Raw genomic sequence first — 26,013 nt, 5'->3', positions numbered from 1 at the left:
CGTTTAAGAAAGAAAAGTACCATGCGCACTATCACCATAAGGAGGAGCCACCTATCTCGTGACTACAAAGACTTCTTCCAAGACAAAAACAAAGTGCAATCATCCGAGCCCAACACCAGATGGCGATCTATGCAAAGTATATGAATCTACAGCTCTACATGCCAAGAACAGATGCATACTGGTAATTAGCATTTTCCTTTAATGCACACAAGAATGGAATATTAGGCACACACATAGGCAAAGCACAATGTTGTGTCCTGGGTGCTGTTGGGCAGGGCTGCAGTTCTATGCTCTGTCTTTTCCTGGTTCCCTTGTTGTGGTCTAGGCGATTCACCCCTGGGATTAAAGCCATAGTGTGATTACTCCTCGGATGCAAATCTACCCCCTTAATGTATTTCCGCTCAGTCTCGCACAGGTCAGTAGTTGTAGTTCCCGAACAGTTCAGTTGCTCTGTTTTTACCATCCAGTGTGGAATAGTTTGTTCCAGCAGCAGCATCTACTCCTTCCTGCTACTTATAGAAGCCGCACTCATCAGTAGTTCCATCAGGGGCTGCCTCTTTGGCTGTGGGCACCCATCCGGCAAACACGACTTCAGCAGTCCTGCTTATGTACGTCTCAGTTGGTCACTGGTGAAGGAAGGGAAGGCGGGAATGGTGATCCCCACAGAAGGCTCAACTTAATCTCAGTGTGGAACAGGTGGGCAAGGCGTGGGCAGGTTTTCTGGGATTCGTGCAGCCACACCCAAGCCAATCTCCTTCCGGCATTTTAGCGACGCACCAGCTCATCTCTTAGCAGTACTGCCGTATCCAGGTTGATTTTCTTCTGGGCAATATAGCCATTCACAGGCCAATCTTCTTCTGGGTAATACGGGCATGCACAGGATGAATTGGTCGCAGACCACTGCCGCGGCTGGGTTTTGGCTGTCTCAGGATGAGTTGTGATTGTTCCCACCACAAACCACTTCCAGAGAGACTGTAGATGCTAGATTAGCGTGATAGCATGTCTAAAATCAATAACTAGGATACCACATATTTCCAGTTGGGCTCTTGGAATACACCATGAAGGGTGCCATTTCCATTGCAACATATTCACTCTTTGAATCAGGCAGAAAGGGGGCACCCCACCCTCCAGTAATACAGTGCCGGTGCCGGCTTGTGAATCATTGTGATAGGTGATGGTCTTCTCTTACAGGTCTGCGGTGCTCCCGGAGATGTCCCATGCTCAGAAAGCCCCTGTGGTGGAGCTGGCTGCCGTGACGACGAAGGGAAAAGACACTGCGGTGGACTAAACTGCAACGGCGCAGTAGCCACTGCAGATAATGCACTGGACCGGGCACGGCACGCTGAAGATGAGCTTCAGAAGGCCATGGGGGATGTAGAGGATCTTTTCCAAAAGGTAAGGGCTGAGATGTTTAAATCTTTCTATCAGAAAATCAGACCTGTCTGGGTACATATTTACAAAACAACTTCTCAGGACTAATTAGAATTATCCATTCTAACCACTAATGGGTTTAGACAGAAGTCCAATATCTTAGTGTTACACTCAAGACAAGTGGAGAAAGAGTGCCTGTTCTGTGAGTTGAAAGTACCTACAAATCAGGCTACACGCCACTGTACACATTCTTCGTACGATCTTCTCTCAACTTATAAGGATAGATACTCGGAGGCCAACTGATGAAGATTTTATACTGGAAATTACGTTATTTATACTGGAATTAGGAGCCTTCGTGGAATAAATTTTACGCTTATATGCTCTCATGAACAAAGGAGAGTCCTGCTTTATTCGAATCATAGCCCTGAAGAAGTCTAAGGTTGATTATACCAAGACGAAACACGTGTTGGCGGTTAGTGTGTTTAAGAAGGAAGACGGAATTAATAAACGGAAGATTTGAAGATTATTCATCTTTTGAAATTTACTCATCTATTCTGATACACTGTTGTTTAGCTCAGGATATATTTAGTTATTCACTAATGGGTTTAGACAGAAGTCCAATATCTAAGTGTTACACTCAAGACAAGTGGAGAAAGAGTGCCTGTTCTGTGGGTTGAAAGTATCTACAAATCAGGAGGGTGAACAGAAACACTAAAGCAAACAAACTCTTTGGGAGGGATAGGACCACAGAAGGTGGAAAGAGGAGTGAGCTCGTAGGGAAACTTAATCAGGACAAGCATCAGCTCTCTCTTATGGACTAAAGGGCCATGACCCCCACCATGTTCACTACAAGGAGAGTGTCTGTCAGGCTGAACAAAAGTCGAACTGACTGACATGCTTCTTGTTCAGGTCAGGCAGCCAGGGCCTAGACACGCGCTAAATGCGCAGACTCCTGGCTGCCTGAGCTTTGCCAGGCTGAGTATTTCACAGTCCTGTGGGTGTGGCCTCCTCAACCTGGCAAACGTGTCTCGAGGCCCTCCACCTCGTGACGAGGGGGAGCATCACTGATTGACTCAGACCTGGGCGCTTCAGTTGTAAGCCCTGAAAAGCCCAGGGCCGAGTGTCAGTCACTGACACCTCGTCACAGAGAGGGGTGGGGTCAGCGGTCTCACTGACCCCATCCCCCTCTGTGACAAGTGAGAAACTGCTGCCTCCTCGCATTGGGTGACCTAATGTCAGACAATGCAATAAGGCAGCAGCCCCAACCCTCCTGGGGCCTCCGAGGCTTCCCTCCTAGGCTGTAGTGAAGGTACGTTTCGTTTTTTCATGTTTGGTGCGTACATGCATGTACGTATGTACGTATGTGAATTTGAGTGACTGAGGGGCCGATTCACAGAACTAACTTAAGACAAAATCCTAAACTTACTACTTTTGGTATTCACAGAAGTTAGGATTTTGTCTTAAGACAGACTTAAGACAGACTTAAGACAAAATCCTAACTTAAGTCTGCCTTAAGTCTGTCTTAAGACAAACTTAAGACAAAATCCTAACATCTGTGAATACCAAAAGTAGTAAGTTTAGTATTTTGTCTTAAGTTAGTTCTGTGAATCGGGCCCTGAGTTTTGTGAATGGATGTGTGTGTGTGTGCGTATGCGTGTGTGCGAATGTATGGGTGTGAGTGAGTGTGTATGTGTACGCGTGTGGCCCCCTGCCCCCATCTCTACTAAAATTACTGTCCACCACGGATCAGGCCCAGTATGAATGAATTAATGAAATTGGCATTTGTAAAGGCAAAAAATCACCCCGAAAGGCATCTCAGCGCTGGAGTCAATGAACAAAGAAGCTTGTCCCTTTGAAATTTTTCGAGAGAATAGTGTGAATTTTTGGGGATTTTTTAAGGAGCTTTTTGAAGGTGTCGTAGTTGACAGCTTGTTGTAGAGAGAGGAGGAGATTATTCCATGCCTTTGCCCCAGAAACAGATATGGATCTGCCATTCTTGGTTTGTAAACGGATGTACGTTGTTACAACGCATGCTTTTACCACGCATGCTGTTACAACGCAAGTTTTACAACCCAAGCCATTACAACGCATTGCTTTGGGGGGTGCTGGATAGTGAATAGTTTAATTTACTATTCCAACTCCAGTCCCCGTGGATAGTAGGGAAGGTGTTGGATAGTAAATTAAAACTATTTCCTATCCTAGAGCCCCCCCCCCAGTGCAATGCGTTGTAATAGTTTTCGTTGTAAAACCTGCATTGTAAAGGCACTGCGTGGTAAAAGTTGCGTGGTAAAGGATGTTTCCTTTGGTAAACTACACTTCGGGATCAATCACAGTTTATTATTAGATTTTGGCATTACATGGGGAGAGTAGGGAACAAAATGACCTGAAAGACATTTAGGGCTAGTTCATGAAAAGCCCTGTACACAATGGTTAAGGATTTGAATTTTTTTTATTTTTCTACTGGAATGCAATGAAGTTCAATAACCCCCCTGCAGTGATGCCCTTGGGCTAAGTCACGCGTTATAAATTCCGCTTCATTCATTCATTCATTCATTCAGTGGAGATTTTGCGGAGAAGTTTAAGAGACAATCTCACTGACGCATTTTGAACCATCTACAGCTTCTGGATCAGATATTTGGGCAAACCCAAGAAAAGACTATTGCAGTAGTCAAGTCTTGAGGTGACCAAAGTGTAAATAGCCGTCCTTGTTGCTGAGAGGGAGAGAAAGTCCAAAAACATTTTTAGAGACTTGATCACAGAAAAGCAGACCCCCAAGACAGTGTTAACATGATGGCAGAAAGACAAATCATTGTCAAACTTAACTCCCAAGTTCCTTGCTCTATTTTTTGGCAGATGGGGCATGTCAAGATAGTGTGGCCACACCAATCCGAGGTGGAGAACTGGTTATTTCCAAAGCGGAGAATTTCTGTTTTCCTAGCATTACATCTTAAGAAATTACCGTTCATCCGTCCGATTACTTCGGAGAGGCAATTCTTTTTAATTAGTTCGGAACTGGTGGAGTTCTTATTTAGGGCCAGAATAAGTTGGGTATCATCAGCATAAGAAACAATGGAGTTACCAAATGCTTTAATAAGGGTACTAAGGGGTACATATTACAGTGAATAAATTGGAGCCAAGAGATATATACATATATACATATTTGAGCAATTTCTCCTTTGATTTAAAAAGCCCCAAAATGAAAACCTGCTTCCTTTGGTCTAGAAATAATTGGAGCTGTGCTCGGGCACAGCCTCGAATGCCTCTGTCAGCCAGATGTTGGAGAAGGATATCGTGACTGATCGTGTTGAATGCTGGCAACATTCCCAAGAGAATCAGAACCCATTTTCTCCACAGTCTAAAATAACTTTAAAGATTCTGAAACTTCAGGGAGTGCAGATAGTGTGGAGCACCTAGGTCTACAGCCAACTTGAAGAAAATGAAGAATGTTTTATGTTTCTGGAGATTGACCAATTTTTCCAGTATATCTGCTGGTGCTGGAAGCAAGGAAATGGGTCTGTAATTAGACAGGATCTTCCTTTATCTACAGCACGCAGTAATATATTCTTATCCTTCAAATGCATCCGGATCTTTGCACCATTTACCTCAATAGCTATCCCATAGCATCAGGGGTTTATCACCTCTGGCTATGCCCCTAATTCCTTGATGACTAGATGAAATTCTAATTGTGGAAGACTTTAATTTGTGGATAGTCCCAATGCTAAGCCTTGTATCGACCTCCTCGGGCAAAGATCCAATACACCTACCCCCAATATGCCTCTTCCAACCCCTTTGTTCAATGTCCGTGCATCGTATCAACCAACAACCATTTAGGAGGATGAAACATTGACGAAGACCATTGGGTGTTCAAGGACCCGGACTTTGAAATGCTCTCAACTCCAATCTGAGGTGCAATCAAAGTTCATGCAACTCAGCAAACCTTCGAACACTGAACTTTTCACATTTTCTTTAACTGAACTTCACACTGAACAAGAGTTGCGATCAAAGAGTTTCTGGCATGGGATACCTTGCCATACCGCTGTACACCTCGAGTGCTTCGAAGTAATCGACTTTGAAGTAAAGGAAAAGTTTAGTGAGATGTGTAGTGCTTCACAAATCTCTAAATAAATTAATTAACTAATAAGTAAAATGCTGGGCAGTCACTCTTAACCCACCCTATGAATAATAATAATACTATGGTTTGTATAGAGCGGCTAATCGCCTGTGAGGCTCTCTAGACTCTGCCCAGATGCACAGGGAGATTAAGTGGTTTGCCCAGAATCACAGGATGCCGAGCCGACGTTGAGACTCGAACATGGATCCCCAGCTCCAAAGCCGGCAGCTTTGGCCGTTACGCCACAGCCTCTCCCTAAATAATATTAATGTATTTATCACAAACCACCAAGACAAATAATGTCCAAGTCAAAAGCTAGGGTGAAAGAGCCTGAGTCCAGATCTCTACAATAGAGAATAACAACAATTTACAGTTTTTAGGTAGGAGAATATTCCCCCCCACTTCTGAGAGCAAATATGCCCCTCATGTCTACTGCGGCAGCATGATCCTAAGCCTCCAGACACCTACTTCCCCTTATTCCAAGATTATTCCTTGCATTAATCCAAGACTTTTTTAAGTGTTATTCCTGGTTTGGCCCCTGCCACTCTAGCCTGAAGGTTGCTGGATGTATTTCCCCTCCTTTGCTTGCAACAATCCCTCCCTATGCAACATATACATCCCCAAAAGAAGCAACCACTCCTACCCCAAACCACTCTCCTCTGCAGGAGAAGCCTCATGCAGTAGTTTTCTGTGAGTTATTCTGTGAATAATACATGGTGTCATATACATGGTGTGATATATTCCTACAGGTGGCCGATGTCAAGGTCAAGGCGGATGAAGCCAAAGCTAAAGCGCAGGCTGCCCTGGATAAGGCCAACAACACGAGGGCCCGCGTGGAGCGCTCCAACAAGGACCTGCGGGAGCTCATCAAGCAGATCAAGGACTTCCTGAACCGTGAGTACCCGTGATGGGAGCAGACGGGCCTGGGGGAGGAAGAGTAAGGAGGAATAGGCAGGGCTCTTTCACCTCACACTTAGATCAGACCTGGAGGGGCTTGAGGTACTGCTCTGCTGTGCCTTTTGATTTCTGGGTGAAGCACTATTGAGAGAATAGACTAGAAAAATTTCCTCCACCACAGAGATAATGTGGTGAAGTCGCTTCCGATTTAGCTCTTCCAACAGAAATCAGAGGAACTTCCATTTTCCTCAACACACCCCGCCCTCCCTGTGACAGCCGTCCCAACATATGTAAGGTGCACCGCAGCAGCAGACCATTTTTGCAACAGGAGCAAATTTGGCGAAGATGCTGGTCAAGCCTGGTGGAACCGTGAGTTTGGCGGGAGTGCCACCAATGCATGGCCCTGTTCCTACTAAGCTAAACTCTACGGTCCTAATTACGATGTCGTTCGGACGAGCATCCAACCGACATCATAGCGGAAACTGGACCTCCCGATAAGGAATCAGTGGTCCCGCTTCCACTATTACAATGCAACAGCCTTCATGGCGGTCTGAAAGTGCATTTTTTCTATTGCGGCTTGTGCCGCGGGCTGCAGTACAAGCCGCAAAAGAAAAAACACACTTTTAAAACATCCATGCACTGTTTGGCAGCCCCATGCGGGGTCTACCACATGAAGCATGGATGTTTGGGGGGCACCATAGGTGCCCCCCCAGGCTTCATAGCGTAGGCCGCGGGGGACGGGGTCCTGCCAGGGGCCCCCAAAGTTACTTTCGGACAGCCTTTTCATGTCCAAAAGGCCGACATGGAAAGGCTTTGCGAAACAGACATCATAATCCTGACCACTGTGCCTGAGCAGGCATTTGGGGATTAATTGTCCGACCGACGCGCCGTCGGGCTCCTTGAGCTTGTCAGAACCACAGCGAAATTCCACTGCAGGTTTCCCTCCGACTGCCAGTATCATAATACAGCAGTTGGACGGAAACCTATAATGTCGGGTGGAAAACCTGTGATGAGCTGTCGGCTGGCTTTCCGCTTGACATCATAATCAGGCCCTTAGTGAGGCCCCAAGACATCTTGACAGACTGTTCCCTGTGAAAGGCTAGATAGGTGAGCAGAAAAGGAGTCTGACTCTGCCCCAGCCCTTTGTGCCTTTTAAGTCACTGTTGTGTCAGGAAATTAATTATCTATAAACAAGACTTCCTAAATTGTCACTGACCAGTACTTTCGGTAACCTACATTCCACGAAAGAGAAAGTGAAAAATTTAAGAAATGAATATGCACCTTAGTTTACTGCAAGAATAAACCTTCTTACTAACCATTTACCCATCACACTACCCAGGTAGCCAGGGTTTAGATATTTCCTCCACAGTATTATGGCACAAGCCAAAGGGTCATCTATGAAATTGTCCCTCAGTCATGCATTCTTTTTGGTTTAGTAGCTGCAAGGGAATGTTTATGATGATATTATAATGTGGAGTGTCACTAAAATGCTTGTCCTTGTGCATTGGTGTTCTGCAGAAGAAGGCGCTGATCCGGACAGCATTGAGATGGTGGCCAGCCAAGTTCTGGACCTCTCTATCCCGGCGACCCCTCAACAGATCCGGCACCTGGCGGAGGAGATCAAGGACCGTGTAAACAGCATCTCCAATGTGGACGCCATATTGGACCAGACTGCTGGAGACGTGCGAAAGGCGGAGCAGCTTCTGCACGATGCCCGCAGAGCGAGGTGAGCATCCCTGAGGGGGAGGGGTACGGCAGATCCCTTCTGGGCCTTGCAGCACATTGACTGCTCAATGAGGGAGCAGTGTGTGGTAAATCAAGACACATGAGCATGATTGCATATGACTCAGCTATGTTTCCATCAACATTACTGACCATAGTGGTCCATGCCAGACTTGTCAGGACAGGCACAGAAGTCACATTTACATACATTTAATCTAAATGGACATTTTACATAGAGGTTAGACTAAAATTGTGGTGTAGACCTGGGCCTTCTGCCTCCACGTTGGGTATCCCCCAGGAAATAGTTCAGGTGGACAGAGCAGAATTAAAGGTCTGCAGAGGGATAAAAAATACATATACCTTTAAATTCACATTGTATTGAATGGTATAGTATTGAGTAAGCCGAATAATTTGCAGCAAGCGAAGTGGACTGGTCCAGTAATATTCTAGTTTGTGGAGTAGGAGCCTCGTAATGTGGGTTGTGGGAAGTAAAAATAAGAAAGAGGGAGGAATTACCAATCTGTGTTGTGAGCTTCAACCGGTTTTATTTTCCTTCAACACGTTTTTTTTTTGTAATCTTTTTATTAACTTTGCTCAATGACCCAAAGAAGACATAGCCGTGTTCAATTGGCATGAAATATGATAACAATTCATTATACATTCAAGGCATACAATACAGCGTCTTAAAACCGCAACCTGTGTCACTCTCATCCCGCCCCCTCGTTCGGTACATTCCTTCAACACGGTTGTGTTAAACATTTGAATGTAGCCGGGTATTAAATCTATTTGTCTCCTTCCTACTGATTTGTTCACCATAAGGTCAATCGGAATCTGTGGTGCTACCCACTTTTGTCTTCTTAAATACGGCTCCCAATCTGCAATGGGGATATTTCCTTGCATTGGTTAAATATGTCCTACAGTGTTCTGTTTTTTTAAACTTTCTTCATTGAAGAAGTGGTGATTCGACTTTTAGCAGATTTTCAGATTGTCAGGATAAGCTGTATGGTCAGTTCCATTAGTAATGTTGCTAGGATATAGGAGCTGATTCTTAAACCAGGTGTGTGAATAATAAAATTATAAATGACCCAAGCGTTGCATTTGTATCCACAAATCATAGAGATTGATGTGCCGTTAACATTGTTGCAGGAAATCCATCAAGTGGTGGGATGTTTGGAGCCGCAGCATGGGTTGGAGGGGGTCTTCCCAAGAAGGTGATACGGAAGACTATGCAGAGAACAATCATAAACTTGTTCTTAACAGGATGGTTTTCTGCATGGCTTATGAATCTGTGCTGCCCTGTCCTTCAATGTTTTCTGGCTTACGCTGTGGTTTTCACAAATGAGCTAGAAAGTCATGCTAGTACAGATGTGGAACTGAAGAAAACAAGACTCAATGTACCAGTGTGTGAGCTCTAGAAATAGGTAACACAGAGAAATAAGGGTTCCCAAAGATTCATTTCACATGATCAATGTAAGAAACAAGGTTAATGGTTCAGGGGGGTGTGTTCACCTCAGGTATCAATCATTTTCCTTGCCAGGGTGAGCCCTCAAAGTCACTAAATTAACCTCACCTCAACTGTCTGGTAGCTATTGTTATGTTATGTTATGTTATTTTGTGACTTTTATAGCGCACGGCTACTCAATGAGTGTCCCGGCGCTTTATTGACATCCTAAAAGCAAACATAACACATAAAGAATACAGAGGAAAACACAAAAAAAGAATTTTAATTGTTTTGTAAAATCTAAGAGGCAAACAGCCAGGTTTTGAGGGCCTTTCTAAAAGATAGCAAATTGGAATTGCTTCGTAACAAAAAAGGCAGAGAGTTCCAAAGCTGAGGAGCCAGAAGCATAAAGGAACGACCACCCAGTCGAGCCTTCCTCACACGGGGCACAACGGCAAGAAGCTGTGATTCTGATCTCAAAGATCGCGACGGGCAATATTGCTTGAGCCTCCTCTGCAGGTATTTAGCCCCAGTGGAATAAAAGGCCTTATGGGCAAGAGTCAAAGTTTTAAAAACTATCCGCTGTCGGATAGGCAGCCAATGAAGTGCCTGTAACAGGCCAGAAACATGCGCTCGCCTGTGCAAGCCAAAAATGGCGCGAGCCGCCGCATTTTGGACCACCTGCATCCGCTGCAGGAGGTATTCGGGCAGGCCAAGATATAAGATGTTAGCATAGTCCAGTCTTGAACCGATCAAGGCCTGCACCGCAATCCTCCTGTGATCTTCTGAAAGCAGCGGAAAGAACTTCCGCAACATGCGGAGAAGTCCAAAACACGAGCCTGTGAGAGTGAGGATCTGAGATCTGAGGGTCAGACGTTGTCAATTTTGACCCCCAGATTCTTTGCCACCTGCGACGACTGGCTCGGTGGAGACATGTCCGTCGGCCACCACATCTGCCAGTCTGGGTCGGACTGACAACCGAAGAAGAGTACCTCCGATTTATCTGAGTTGCACTTGAGGCTGTTCAGTTGGAGCCACTTAAAAACAGCCCCAAGGCACTCACCGATACTCTTTCCGTCAAAGTCCTCCCCTTTCCGGCAGGTGAAGAGCAGCTGGGTGTCATCCACATAGGATACGATCTGGGCTCCATAGGACTCCGCCAGAGCCGCCAATGGGGTCATAAAGATGTTAAACAGAGTCGGGCTCAATACCGAGCCCTGCGGGACTCCGACTCCCAATGGCGGCATCTCGGCGGAAGCTGAGGAAACCCAGACCGACTGTCGGCAACCAGCTAGAAAAGATGTAAACCATCTCAACACCGTCCCCCTCAGACCGATCTCATGAAGTCTTAAGAGGAGACCCCCATGGGGGACGGTGTCGAAGGCCGCCGACAGATCGAGCATGATCAACATCGCTCTACCACCCAGATCTAGCATCTCCTTGATGGCCTCAGAAACCTCCAACAGCGCCGTCTCCGTGCTCAGGTTAGGGCGAAAGCCCGACTGAGTAGGGTGAAGCAGGTCGTTGGTTTCCAAAAAATTGGAAAGCACGCTGTGAACTTGCTTCTCCAGGGTCTCGGCTAAGGCCGGAAGAAGAGAAATCGGCCTATAATTGGCCAAGACCTCAGGAGCCAGACCGGGCTTCTTAATCAAAGGAATGACCATAGCCCGCTTCCACGCCACAGGAACCTCACCTAGGCTAAGGGAGCGATTCAGGAGAGGGTTAACCAACGGGTTAACTACCTCCGCCATCCTCGCCAAAAATTTGGCCGGGCATGGATCGAGCGGTGACCCAGATTTAAGATTGGCGAGCAGAGCCAAGGAGGAGGCCATAGATAAAGGCGGGAAAACAGAAAGGACAGGTCCCGCGAGAATCGATGCGACAGAGCCAGCATCAGGGCCAGACAGAACAGCCTCCGGCCGCGATGGAAATGACTCCTGTATCGTCTTGATCTTTGTGGTAAAGAAACCAGCCAGGTCCGAGGCCCATTTCTGACTAGGAGCGGACTGAGTCCCATTTGACCGCGGGGTGATGTATCCCCTAACGATCGAGAAGATCTCTTTGCCGCAGTTCGAAGCATCCTCGATCCTCCTGGCGAAATAGCTTTTCTTCTCAACCAAAATCGCTCGATGGTAGGTTTTGACCATATTCCTGTATTCGAACTTGGCTTCTGGATTATACTGGGCTCGCCAGGTCCTTTCAGCCACCTTGCACTGCCTGCGAGAAGCGTGCAGCGCCCCGGTAAACCACGGGGCAGAGACCCGTTTAGATAGTAGCCGAGGAGGTCTAACCGGGGCCAGGTCATTTAGCCTCTCCTCAAACCAATCCTGCAAGGATTCCAAGTCGCTGTCCAGATCTCCAATCAACGGACACGGATGGTCAAGTAGTGCCTTAGATAACAATTCAGGGGTCACCTGGTGTAGCGCCCTTGTCTCTGAGCCAAACTGCCTAGAGGCATTGCTCCGGAGTCTCTCGTTGGCCGGTATATAAAACTACACCAGGTAATGATCGGTCCAGAGCACCGGTAGAAGTGCAGTCACCTCTATAGAGGAAGAGGAAAAGACCTGGTCCAAGGTGTGGCCTTTATCGTGCGTAGGTTCAAAAAGAAAAGGGGCTAAGCCCAAGGGGATTGTGATATCAGCTAATTTAATCACGTCAGGGTCCAGTCCTGTCTGCTATTGCACATAGCAGACAGGCTTATCCTAGAGGCAATGTGTAAACTATTAGTGCAGTACTAAAACAGTAATGAAGTCGAAATGCACAACAATAAAAATACCAAAACAAATTAGACAAATAGAGCCTTATTATGACCCTTGAAGTTCAATTATTTGCCTTGAGGACAAGAAAGAGAGGAGGTCAAGACTTCTCCACTCTTACCAGGTCTCTCTCAGACAGCAGGTTCAGTCATCTTCTGATCTTTCACAGGTCCTGGAGTGGGTGATGTGGGTGCCTGGAGATTCCACATTCATGCCTGGCACTAGCAAGTAGGTGGCAATGACCACTGAGGATGCCCTAACCAATTGCGTAAAGGTTCACAGGGTTGACGGAACCCACTTTGGGTATTTTCAAGATGGCTAAAGTCTTTGGCCTCACTAAACTTGGTATCTGAGTGCTGGAGTTGTGTGGAGAGTGTACTCTCGATATCCTAGTGTCTTCCCACATCTAACACTAAAATCCAGTTTTAGGCAGTCTCTACACCCCCAACAAACTCAGACACAGTAGTCTGGTAGAACAAAGCTGATACACAGTGGATTACACCTTGGTACCATTTACTAGGGACTTATAGTTCATTTAAAAATGCCAACTGGGTGTACAGCACGTTCTTCATGTTGAAATGAGGAGCACAAACACTTTCACACTGGTTAGTTCTATAGCCAGAAAAAATAGGGCTCAGCTCAAAGGCAAACATATATGGTCGGACCCTGCAGAAAAGGCAGAGTTCCAACAGTCAACATTTCTAATATTCCATCAGAACATAGGACCTTATTTAGATCTTGGCAAGGAACTCTGTCATAAATGTTTTATTAAAAGTTGGGAAAACTGTCTTCCTCCTGCCAGAGGAGCCTCCTCCGACTCTGCCAGCAGAAACCTTAGACAAATGACCTCAAGGACATCGGGCCATTGGTCTAAGTACCACAGACCGTCCACCCTAGTTAAGGCAGATGTTATGGTGTGTTTTGTTCCAGGAAAAGCCTGTTGGTCACGAACAGGAAATATTGCAAATGGCTCCTGTACACTAGGAGAAATCTCCTAGGGTGTCAGGCAATCCTGTTTTTCTTTTTCAAAACAATCTTCCAATTTGAGAATTTAATGTTGAAGAACCAAACACATTTGCTGAAAAGCTACATTAAATATGGCAGCCCTCAGCAAACCTACAGTATCATCAGAGAAGCCACCATTGCACCAGGTCCTCTCAAGCAACAGAGATCTTCACCAGGCTGGCGGGGATCTCTAAATATGGCAGTGGTCATCTACTAGTATTCACCTCCCCAGACAAAGTCAAAAACACCATCTAGACCTCCCAGTCCCTCTGCAACTCACTCGCCAACTTCTTCCACACCAAGATTCCAACATCTACGATAACTTCGAATCCCAACCACCACAGCAGGACGTCCCTGCTCCTCTCTCCATTCTCCTGGCATACTTCCTGACTGACTGGACACCTCTCTGCACTGAAACCACAACCTCCATCATGTCCTCCATTCATTCCTGAGCCCCAACCAACCTCTGCCCACACCATTCCTTCAACCTCAGACACAAGGAAATTGGACCACTGCCCACCAGCATCATCAACTTAGCATTCAGATCCGCCACCTTTCCGGAATCCTGGAAACACGCTGAAGTCAAACTGTTTCTGAAGAAACCCACAGTGGACACTTTCGACCTTAAGAACTACTGCCCCATCTCGCTCCTCCCCTTCCCGACCAAGTTTATGGAGAAAGCTGTCAATTGTCAACTCACAGATTACTGGGAATCCAAACACCTTCTCCGTCCCTCCCAATCCGGCTTCTGCTCAAACAACAGCACTGAAACTGCCCTTTAACCGCCATGGATGACATCAGAGCCACCCTTGAGTGCAGTGAGTCAACAGCCCTGACCTGTCAACCTGTCCGCAGTCTTTGACACAGTCTCCCACCATTTTCTCATCCAAAGACTTCACCACATCGGCAATCTATGGCAATGCCCTCAAGCTACTTTCCTCTTTCCTCACCGAGCGCACTCACAGAATCCGCCTCCATTCATACAGCTCCACCCCAAAGAGCATCCTCAGTGGCATACCCCAGGGCTCCATTTTCATCCCCACACTGTTCAACGTCTATACGACACTGATAGGACCCTTCACGTGCAGCCACGGTCTCAACATCATCTCCTATGCAGACGACACCCATCTCATACTCTCCCTCACCAAAGACATGGACACCACTAGAGTGAACTTCTAGAAAGGCATGAATGATGCCGCTAACTGGATGAGAGTCAACTACCTCAAACTCAACTCCGACAAAACCAAAGTTCTCCTTTTTGAAAGACCTCCCTCACCGTGGGACAACTACTGGTGGCCCTCCATCCTCGGACCAGAACTCACCCCCACCATCCATGCTCCCAACCTCAGTATCATCATCGACAGCGAGCTCTTCCTGAGACAACAGGTCAACTCTGGCACCTCCACCTGCTTCAACACCCTCAGAATGCTTCGTAAGATCTTCAGATGGGTCCCTACAGACACCAGAAAAACTATCACACAAGCACTCATCACCAGACGTCTTGACTACGGGAATGCCCTCTGCGTCGGAACCACCACCCTCCACCTCAAGCGCCTCCAAACTATCCTTAACGCAGCAGTCATCTTGGACCTGCCCAGACGATCCCAATACACCCCCACCTCCGCAGCCTGCACTGGTTCCCTGTTAAGAAGAGGTCCAACTTAAAACTGCTCACTTTATCGCTGTTCCATAGTAACCCAAATGGAATATGGATAAGTCATTATATATTTGTTAAGTCACTAGAACTATGTAGCATGTTTATATCCAAAGTCACTCGTGTTGTAAATGTCTGTATCTCCTCTCTCATGTATTTCAGACACCGAGCTGAGAATGTCAAGAACACTGCAGAGTCTGCAAAGAAAGCAATGGAGGATGCTAAGCGGGCACAAAATGCCGCCGAAGGTGCCATCCAAAGTGCTACTGGCGATATCAGGGATACAGAGAAGACCCTGAGTTCGGTAAGACATGCGAATAACTTTATTTCAAAAAGACAGCGTCTAATATTAGACTTCAGATGCCATTTTGAATGGGTCCTAATTTACTCAATACTTTTTTTCCACAGTACATAGCAAAACATAGTATAATAAAGATAACTGGCATGAGCCCATCTCCACCTCTACTCCCGCCTTCATGAGTGTTCTGTCTTACAACAGATATGTAATGAGATCAAGCATACTACTGGTCGCCTTGTCTAATGCTAGTTGCACATCACACGCAGTTGGAGGGGGATACAGATACAGTAAGGCTCTTAAGGCAGAGGGGAATGGGCGCCGGTGAGCCCTCTGGGGTGGGGTCTTGTGTATCTGGGCCCCTTAAGGAGTCCATCAGTGTCTCCCAAGCCCTTGCTATTTCAATGGACCAAACTCCTCCTTTAGCTTCTCTTCATAACCTGCCCATTTCTCCAGGTCCTTTCGCCACCCTACCATTCTGGGCCCTCTATGGGCTTTCCAATTTCTCGTAATCTCTTGCTTTTCTAGGATGAAAGCTAAGTCCTGAAATCTACTTGTTACCTTCATCTTGGTGGTATGGGGGAACCAGTTTAGTGTGCAATGTCCTATTGTGCAGGGGACCTCCCTGTAAATTGTATTTGCTACTACTGATGTGACCTCCTCCCAGTAAGGTACCCATGTAGGGCATTCCCAAATCATGTGCTTCAGCTCCGCTCCCATCGTCCTGCATCTCGGGTAGGCCACCCCCAGTGTGTGGAAGTATTTGTTGATGTGGCTTGGGGTCATGTATGCTCTATGTATGCTCTGTGTAGGAAAAAGTAGTGAATTAGTTAAAATCATGCATTTCTGAAGACTTTTGGTACCCTCACTAAGGTATTGCCCCAATCTTATTCTGGGATGGGGATCCCCAGGGCCTCCTCCCATCAAGTCTTGAGGGTCTCCAATGGTTGTAAACTGCCTTTAGAGTGCTCGCCACCCTTATCATATAATGACCGGTGTTGTGGTGATGTGGCTCAGACATTCCTGCTTTCCAATACACACGAATAGCTCCTGTCACCTCTCTATGCAGCAGAAAATGGCCCTGGGAGAGATCAAATAATTCTTTGTGAATCTCGTCAAATTGGAGTAGCTTGTCTTCGCGAAACAGATCACCCAGTTTCTCCACTCCCGCCTCCCCCCACTAATTCAGGCCTTCCCAGCATCTGCCATGAGGTATGCAGTGCAGCATCTTCGAAGGGATGGCTGGGAAGTAGCGCATCTGTGTGTGTGTTTTTTGCAGGCAGCGGATCAAACAGTGCTGCACCACTTTGACTTCTGGCATATCGCCGCCTGAGGGCCTCCGAATTCTTAGGAATGCTCTTGTTAGTCTGGGGAGTTCCGGGACAAATGACCCCACTACTCGATCGGGAGATTGTCTACTCGCTAACCACTGAGTGTACCATTGGAGTCGGGCCACCAAATAATAGGATTCGATCTCCGGTACTGCCAGCCTTCCATCGTCTGATGGGTGCTGTGGTTTGGCTAGAGCACCCTTCTGTGACTGGAGCCCCAGAGGAACGACGTCACCAAAGAGTCTAGCTCGTTGAAGACTGCTATGGGAATCCAGATCAGTCACACCATGAAGAGGTACAATAGCCGGGAGAGGGTCTCCATTTTAAGCAGAGCCACTCTGCCCGCTACAGTGAGCGGGAGCGTTTGCCAACTCAGCGCAGGCTCGTAAGGATCTGAGAGAGAGTCCTAGGTTACTGTCCAGCAGGTTCTGCCGGTCATGGTATATCTTTACTCCCAGATATGGTAGGCAGTGAGGCTCCCAGCGAACGTCCATCAGCCCCTCTGGTAGGAGGGCATCAGCCCCTAATGGGAAGAGCAGGGATTTCTGACAACTCACTCTCAAGCCTGACCAGGCTCCAAATTCTCCAAGCATAGTCCTAGCTCCCTCCATATCGATTGCAATGGCTGCTGCTCCGTTATGGTTAATAGACCTCAGAGTCTAGAACAGAGAGAAATCGCCTGATATTCAGCTCTGTGTTCCTGCCAGGTATATATCCCGCCTGGTCAGGGTGCACTAATTCAGCATAAATGGGAGAAACTTAGAGGCTAGTATTTTTCTTAGTATTTTATTGGCAAGGTTGAGCATCGTCAGCGGTCTATAAGACTTGAAATCTTGGTCAGGTTTCCCCGGCTTCAATAGTGCGATCACAAGCATCTCCCACGTGGTGTCTGGCAAGTGGCCCATGTCTCTCGCCAATTGATATACAGCCTCCAATTATGGGGTCAGGTTGATGGCATATGCCACATAAAATTCAGCCGGGATGCCGCCTGATTCCATTTTTTTTCTGCGCACCAACCCCTTTATTGCCACCATGATCTCTTGCGCTGTGATCAGACTCCCCAATTCATCAGCCTCCTCATCGGTGACGGCTGCAAGTGCTAGTGGTGCAACATAAACGCGCAATTCGTCATCCTCATAATGGGCAAGGCTCATATACTATCTGGAATAGTATTGCAAGAAATGGGTGTTAATTTCTTCCTGTCGGTACAGTCGGCCTGATTCTCTGGAGTCAAGCTCAACAATAGTCGATCCCCTCTTTGCCGTATTGGCCAGCTAGGCTAGGAGGGAACCTGTACGGTCACGCTCTGCATGGGCCATCACCATGTATTACCTAATGTGAAAGCAGCACAGTCGTTCTACCAGTCCTGCCACTTTTTCCTTAGTCTCTAAAAGTGTCTGGTGAACCTCTGGATGTCGGGGTCTGGTCCTCTCTAGTTCCCGCAATTCCTGTTCTGACAGTGTGACCTCTTGCAGCAGTGTTCCTCTGACTCCCACCGACACCTCGATGCACTGTCCTCTTATTACAGTCTTAAAGGTGTCCCATTCTACTAATGGGGAAGATGAAGATCCAATGTTGTCTTCGAAGTATTATTGGGGGCTTGCCTCGATTTCCTCTCGGAATGCCGGATCTTATAATGCCTCTGGCTTCAAACGTCAGGAGGGGATACATGTGATGGGATGCTACAATTGTAGCTGCAATAGGACCACATTGTGATCAGAGATGGGATGGGCTAAGTATTCCACATCACTTGATAGAGATCGCAGGTCACCCGACCAATATTTTCACCACTTCAGTCTCGGGCCCATATACTTTAATTCACCAACTACATTGATCAGATGACCTTACAATCTACTACCAATAATCGTGAGTCCCTTTCTACTATTTCTAGTGTACCCGACTTACCATCCACCGATACGGGTACCTATGACCACGATGGGTCAGGGAGCTAGCTGTAAAAGGAAAGGCAGAAAAATACAAACCCAACATATAAACTTTGTATTTTCATAAAATGACCACGGACAACTGGAAGTTTTAAAAGATTTATCTCAGAATTCAAACTCTTTAGAATATACACTCCATTACAAGGAGACCGTCTAAAGTTAAATTAGCAAAGAGTACATAACTATACAGAAGAACTATAAGGGTAATCATTTAGGTTTTCTAATTAATAGTAAGACAGGGAACATGCTAAGTGGAGTAAATTGGTCCTAAACAGCTATAAAATTAGCAAAAGTGAAGCACGCTATAAATCAGAGTTACTTTAGTCAGTTTTATGAGAGAAAAATTAGAGACCACATCAAGAAATTACAAACTGCAATTTGAGAAAATGATTTCTAAAAGGTAGGGTAACATAGGAACACGCTATGAAATTAAATGCAAATGACTTTTATGATATGAAATAGTTGCAAAAAAGCATGGAAAATTATCATATGCAAAAGGTATGTCTTTATTTAAGCAAAGACAGAAAAATAGAAAGGTGCAGTTTTAGGAGTTTTCAGAGCAATATTTACCTAGACTGGTGTGAAAACCAACCCTGGCCACGGGTCAGTTAAGGACAGGAAAACCCTCACGGAAGGATAACCCTCAATGGGACAGCAGGTGCAGAATGGACACCCCAGGACAGGACAGGAAAACCAGATTAGGATCAGGACAGGACCACCAGGACACGACCAGCACCCGCAGTTCGGAAGCAACGCCTGCGCTCCACCCTCTCTGCAGCTATCGATCAGGACTCCGATTGGGTCAGCGAATTCCCCAGCAAAGTGCTCCGCCAGCACTTAAGGTTTAGTAAAAAACCTTCAGAGTCTATGGTCAATTCGGACAGCGTGCTCCGCAGCACCTCTGTATCAGTCACCTATTGAGTGCGTTGGGTCAGTGACAGGTCAGCTATTCGCACAAGTCGGACAATTTCTCTAGCTAAACCTAGGCTAGATATACTGTTTTGGGACAGTGTACCACCCCCCAAATGTTGCAAAGTGTCAGAATCCCCAATTTCGATTGGTCCTAAGGTAGGATGGGTTAACACACCAATCATAATGGACTTTTCTAAGACCTATTTTGCATTTTAAGGTACTGCCTAGCAAGATTTGGGGTTCCCACAAAAAAGTAGCACAGAATACAATAAAACATTACATTTGTTACAATTAGAGAACACATTCTGCTCCATCCTCCTGGGTCAGAGGTGGCTTTCGCAGGAGCATCTTGTCTGTGGCTGCCAGCTGGCTGAGTTCCACTGCTCAAGGCTACATCTCTCCCTAGCTGCACGATTCTGCGCAGAAGGGACCTTCAAAATGGTTCTCGTCTCAATTAGACCCCCAGTTATCGCCGTACATGAAAAGTAAGCGAAAACAAATTAAAACATAGAAATAAATGAATGTATGACATCTCATGTATTTGTACTTCAGGTTTCTTATCATAAAAATATACTATGTAATTAAGGGTAAGTGCAACAGACAAAATCACAAGAGCAGCGGTGCAAGCTTCACCTCGTTATTAGAAAGCGCGGCCATTTTATGGCTATTACGCATGCGCACCCTTTTCCCTCCAAAATGTGACTGCGTCATGTCACGTGATTATGTCTAACGCATGCGCACAATCAAATTTCAAGCAACGTCCATGTTTTAAAGACAAGGGTTATTCGTATTAGTAAAACACATAGGCAAGCTTCTCTAATATACATGTATATAAAAATAAAAGAGATTAGTAACACGTACAATTTGTTTATGGGGTTACAACAGATTCGAGGTTCATGACTCAAGCAAGTCGCGATGCGAAACCTTGCTCTATCAATCCCCTCTTTGATGATATTTACTATCATCACAAAATAATGGAACCAGATGCCAACTTTTCGCACCTTGTACATCTCAATCTCTTCCAATAGGCGATTCAGTTTCTCTTTCTCGTTTTTGGTAGGGTGAGAATTGTTCACCCTTTTGTAAATCTGATTATTCATTTCTTCCAATTCAAGCTCATCCGCACTCCGTTTCACTCCTCTCGCATTCACTTGGTACTTCTTTGTGTGTTTGCGACATTTGCAACAGACGAATATGAGAAATAGGATAAACCCTATCACTCCAATTGGCATCAGTACCTTAAACAATAAGCTTTTACCTAAGCTAGCAAACCAATGACCTACATTGGAGAGACCATCAACCAGTCTCTTCCAGGCACTGTCAACCTCAAGTGGTTTAAGTTCCTTTTCCAAATTAGTAATGTTTTTCACATATCTTTTGAGCTGCACACTTTTGTCCGGAATGTAAGTGCAACAATGTTGCACCTTCAACATCCGGCAGACTCCGCCCTCTTTTGCTAATAAGGTGTCAAGAGCAAGTCTGTTCTGCAAAACCATTGATCTGATCGCAACCATTTCGGTATTGACCAACAGAAATCCATGAGCTGTGTCAGTAGACAGCACATCCACTATTGTGGACAATTTGCAAATTCTGTGAGTGTTCAGAATCACTCCCACTCCAGGTATCAGTGCACTAAAAATACTACCCATTATTTCACCTACGCTTTCTCTTTTACTACGCACTAAGCCATTAGTGTTTTCATTGCTTCCAGAAATTTCATTCACATGGTATATTTTCGGGAAGACAATGCCAAAGTAGCAGCTTCCATACCAGTGATCCGGCAATTTGAAATAAGCCTTGTCTCCACATATATAATAAATTCCAGGAAACACAGGCTCTGACCCATTTTTGAATCCCCAACCTCCAATTACCTTGTAATTGTGCTCACATTGACTGGAACCAATGAAAATGTTATTATAATAACTAGTCTTCTCGCGGTGAAGACAGAGTTTCCCTTTCTTTTCGAAATCCAGCAACAAAGCAGGCCCTGCCCCGCCATTTGAGGTGCTTTCCATGTTCTCAGCCCATTTTGGAGTTTTCTGTCTTTTGTCATTTGCCTTTCTTTGGAAAATCTCCCTTCTTTTCTCTGCCATGTTTAAAAATATTTTCTCTTGTTCATGTAATGAACAGGTCAAGTTGTCTCTGTGTGCTTCATTTAAGTCTATAGTACCTATAGTCAGAAAATATTCTCCCATATATCGTGTAACGTCACTTTTGGTATGTACAGGATTCAGATTCCCACGTATAGGAAGTTCAGAAAAGATCACGTCATTGTTAGAGTAATAATACTGTAACGGTCCTCTTTTATAAAACAAACTAGCTAAAATGCTAAAAGAAATTCCATAGGTCAGGGGCAGGTGATGGTAAGTCACACCTTCAGCTACAGAAGTAGGTAGCTTCATGCAGACATAGCAGTCTTCTATCTCCATAGTTTCTACATAGTGTACTAACAGGTTTGCGAAAACATTTAAATGAGTCTGGTTCTTAACTCCATGGTAATGTAGTCCTTCCTCATCTGATGCTTCTAAGTCTCGTTTTGTTTGTCTGAGTGCTTTTTCACGTTTTTCTACACTTCGTGTTGTCAGCTCTTCAGTGTCGATAATCTGTGTAGGGTCAATATTAGTATTTTTGCTTATCATAAAAGGAATGAAAACTGTTAATCCTATCCAAACTAATATAACTATAACTATACTACACATACATACTTTGCAGCATGTTTTGCAACAACTGCGACTAGGCCTTCCATTCACTCTTGAATCAGACATCTTGGCTCAGAAGAAGTTTTGCAACCCCTCTTTGTAACTTTACACAGGTAGCTTACTCTGTGCAATTTCAGGTGAGCTCGTCTTCCTCAGCAGACAAATCACCAATCAGTTCTTCGTCACTCTCATCAGAGATGTCAAGATCCTCAAAATTTTCCAAAATCAGATATGTCCATTCAGGATCTTGGTATTTTTCATTCAGTCTTTTTATTCGATCACTCCTTCTTTTGGAGCTTTCTCCAATTTGCTCTGCAATCCGTGGACTTCTCCTTTTGTCTGCAAGTTTCTCTTGTACTGTTTTTATTCTCAGTTTCAGTCTCTTTATATACCTTGGCTCGATATTTTTCTTTTTCCTGAGTCTTTTGGCTGGCACTGTTATTTGGCTTTCTTCTAATGTTCTTTTGTGCACTTCTTCTGTCTCTTCCCTTCCTGTCTGACTAGTCCCAGGTCTTGTATCTATTTCTTCTGCCTGGTTGCTAAGCTGGCCTGGTTCAGGTGAATTTTGATTTTGGCTTTCAAATGTCTCTGTTTCTGTGTCCTGAACACGTTCTTCTAATTCTATCTGATCCTGTTCAAGCACTTCGATCCCTTGATTTTCTTCTGCTCGAACTTTCACACTAGTTCTAGTCTGTCCCTTTTCGATTTCAGGAGTCAGTGGAGGAGTGTCAATCACTTGCTCTGTCCCTGTCTGACCTTCCTCTTCGTCCTCAGATTTGATGTGAATCTCAATGATCTGAGGGTCTTCGCCTGTGCCTGACTCGACCTCTCTATTCCACTCTCTATCTTCACAAATTCGCTCTCTTGTTCTGATTGGGTCTTCGATGAGATCAATTAAGGGTATCCAATCGTCTTGGCTGGTGCTCGGCTGCTCGTCATCAGCTACTTCCGGACCAACGTCTACAGGACCCTCAGCTGGACTGGTACTCGGCTGTGCGTCATCAGCTACTTCAGGACCGACATCTGCAGACCCCTCAGCTGGACAACCTTCAACTCCAGGCTCCTCGTCTGGTATCACCTTCTGGGTATGGCTGGCATGGATCCACTTGGGAACGCCTGCACACTTCACCGCTGTCGTGGTCACCAGTATTACTTGGCGCTTTTGCCCCCACCTCGGCTCAAGGCAACTCGAACGAGTGTGTTTCTTTATTTTAACGCAGTCACCAGGAACCAATTTGTGAACTGGGGTTGTCGGGTTGGCGACGGCGTCTGCCCCAATCTGGCGAGATATAGAACGCACTTGGTCACCCAGTTGCTTGCAGTATTCAAGTACCAAATCATCAGAAGTGCTTAACAGTTTGTATCCTGGTACCCATGCTTGTCTCATCACTCTTCCCATCAAGATCTCATGGGGACTCAGGCCTGTTTTTCGGTCTGGAATGCTTCTGAGTCCCATCAGAACAAGAGGTAGGGCATTTACCCAGTTTATGCCAGTAGAGTCACACATTTTTGCTAATCTCGTTTTGATCGTGCCATTTATTTGCTCTACTACTCCAGAAGCCTCTGGACGATGTGCACAGTGCAGCTTTTGTGAGATCCCAAATGCTTTGCAGGGTTGAGCCAATATTTCATTCTGAAAATGTCCGCCTCTATCTGATTCAATAATGACTGGGACCCCGGACCTAGGTATCAATTCTTTTAATAGTAGTTTGGCTACTGTTATGGCATCATTCTGTGTGGCAGGGTAAGCTTCTACCCATTTTGAAAATAGGCAGACAATGACAAGGACATATCTTTTTCCCTCACAACGAGGCATGGTGATGAAGTCAATCTGTATTCTCACAAAGGGACCCCCTGATTTTCCAATTTTCCCCAGCTCAACTACTGTTCTTTTGCCAGCGTTGAACTGCTGACATGTCAAGCACCTCTGACAAAGGGATTCTGCTACCTTCCTGAACTTCTTGTTGTACCAGGTCAGTTGAAACACCAGAACCATGGCATCCCTACCAATGTGTGATCCTTCATGTATTAATCTGGCCATAGGGGCAAGCAGGTGTCTAGGTAACACAGGCATACCATCTGGGCCCACAATGACACCATCCTCACGTCTCGGCCGACAACCATGTTCCTTCCACTTCTCTTTCTCTTCCCAGGGCACAGCATGCTGCCATTCTCTCACTTCATTCCATGTAGGCACTTCTTCAAACATCATAAGTTGGCAGCTGTTTCCAGTCCCTCCCCGTCTGATATTTATTGACATGCGATCCATAGCATATTGTTTTGCCACTCGATCAGAAAAATCATTTCCCAAAGATACATGGTCAAGGCCCTTCTTATGAGCAGCACATTTGACCACTGCCAAGTCTTTTGGTAATTGGATTGCCTCTAGAAGGTCTTGTACAACTTTTCCATTTCGAATGGGGGTGCCCGATGAAGTCAGGAATTCTCTTTGTAGCCATAATTGGCCAAAGTCATGCACAACCCCATAACAGTACTGGCTATCAGTATACACTGTTATTCTTTTGTCTTTTCCCAATTTGCAAGCTCTTATCAGAGCAATCAATTCGGCTACTTGTGCAGACTTTACTCCAAATAAATAAGATGCTTCTTCAATTTTGTTTAACGTGACCACAGCGTATGCAGCACTTAGGCCTACATGTTCGTGTCTCATGCATGAACCATCCACAAACCATTCCTCATCATGTTTAGGCAAAGGTGTTTCTTTAATGTCTGGGCGAGGTTTAGTACTGAATTCTGTCAAATCAATGCAGTCATGCTCATTTTCTCCCTTATCTTCCATTGCCATTGAGTCAGGGAGTAGGGTTGCTGGGTTCAAATTATTACACCGAGTAATGACAATGTTTGCAGCACCCATGAGAATCCTCTCATATTTAGTCAGCCGACTAGGGGTGAGATACTGAGTTTTTGTGCGGGTCAATAGAATCACAACTGCATGTGGAACATACACAGTTACAGGATGTCCCATGACAATGGACTCACTCTGTTCTAAACTCGTGCAAGTTGCAGCTACTGCCTTCAGACACCCAGGTAATCCAGCAGCCACTGGATCCAAAGTGGCAGAGAAATATGCCACAGGCCTTCTGGTCGAGCCATGCTCCTGAGTTAGGACTGACAATGCACAATTATCACGAGTGTCACAGAATAGGCCAAACTCCTTGGAATAGTCAGGCATCCCTAGAGCAGGGGCTGTACAGAGACAATCTCGCAACTGTGTGAAGGCTGTTAAGCTTTCATCATCCCATTCCACTGGGTCCTTTGCTCCTTTCTTTGTCATGTTTATCAAAGGCTTTGCCAGGACTGCGAATCCCACAATCCATTGCCTGCAGTAACCTACAACTCCGAGGAACATTCTGATTTATTTCTGTGTACGGGGTAACTGCATATTTTGAATTATTCTGACTCTCTCTGTTGTTACTTTTCTGATGCCCTTTTCTATCTGGTGCCCCAGATTCTTTACCGACTTTGAACAGAATTGCAATTTTTCAGGGGCCACTTTATGTCCCTTTTCACTTAGGTGATTCAGTAGGGCAATGGTGTCAATCACGCAATCTCTATGACTTTTGGACGCCACCAATAGGTCGTCAATGTATTGCACCAAAACAGACTTTCCAGGTAAGACTAAAGATTCAAGACATTTTTTCAAGATCTGATTAAAGATAGAGGGGCTTTCTGTGTACCCTTGGGGAAGCCTATTCCAAACATACACGTGACTGTTGAAAGCAAATGAGAAAATAAATTTGCTGTCTGGATGCAATGGGATCGAAAAGAATGCGTGACATAGGTCTATCACGGTGAACCATTCAGCATCCCAGGGAATCTGATACAGGATCACTGCTGGGTTCGGGACAATAGGAC

At 45.6% G+C, this 26,013-nt stretch overlaps 1 protein-coding gene across 2 annotated transcripts in view; it reads left to right on the top strand.

The window, feature by feature from the left end:
- LAMB2 (laminin subunit beta 2) overlaps positions 1–26,013 on the top strand; it is a 301,168-nt gene that overhangs the window by 254,573 nt on the left and 20,582 nt on the right. For both annotated transcript variants that reach the window (XM_078661826.1, XM_078661827.1), the window contains 4 exons: positions 1,192–1,395; positions 6,232–6,376; positions 7,898–8,105; positions 15,120–15,261. In XM_078661826.1, coding sequence (XP_078517952.1) covers positions 1,192–1,395; positions 6,232–6,376; positions 7,898–8,105; positions 15,120–15,261 — 699 coding nt within the window. The remainder of the gene's footprint in view (positions 1–1,191; positions 1,396–6,231; positions 6,377–7,897; positions 8,106–15,119; positions 15,262–26,013) is intronic.

Source organism: Lissotriton helveticus, chromosome 9 (assembly GCF_964261635.1).
Source record: "Lissotriton helveticus chromosome 9, aLisHel1.1, whole genome shotgun sequence".
Lineage (NCBI taxonomy): Eukaryota > Metazoa > Chordata > Amphibia > Caudata > Salamandridae > Lissotriton > Lissotriton helveticus.
This window is presented reverse-complemented; position numbering and strand designations above follow the sequence as displayed.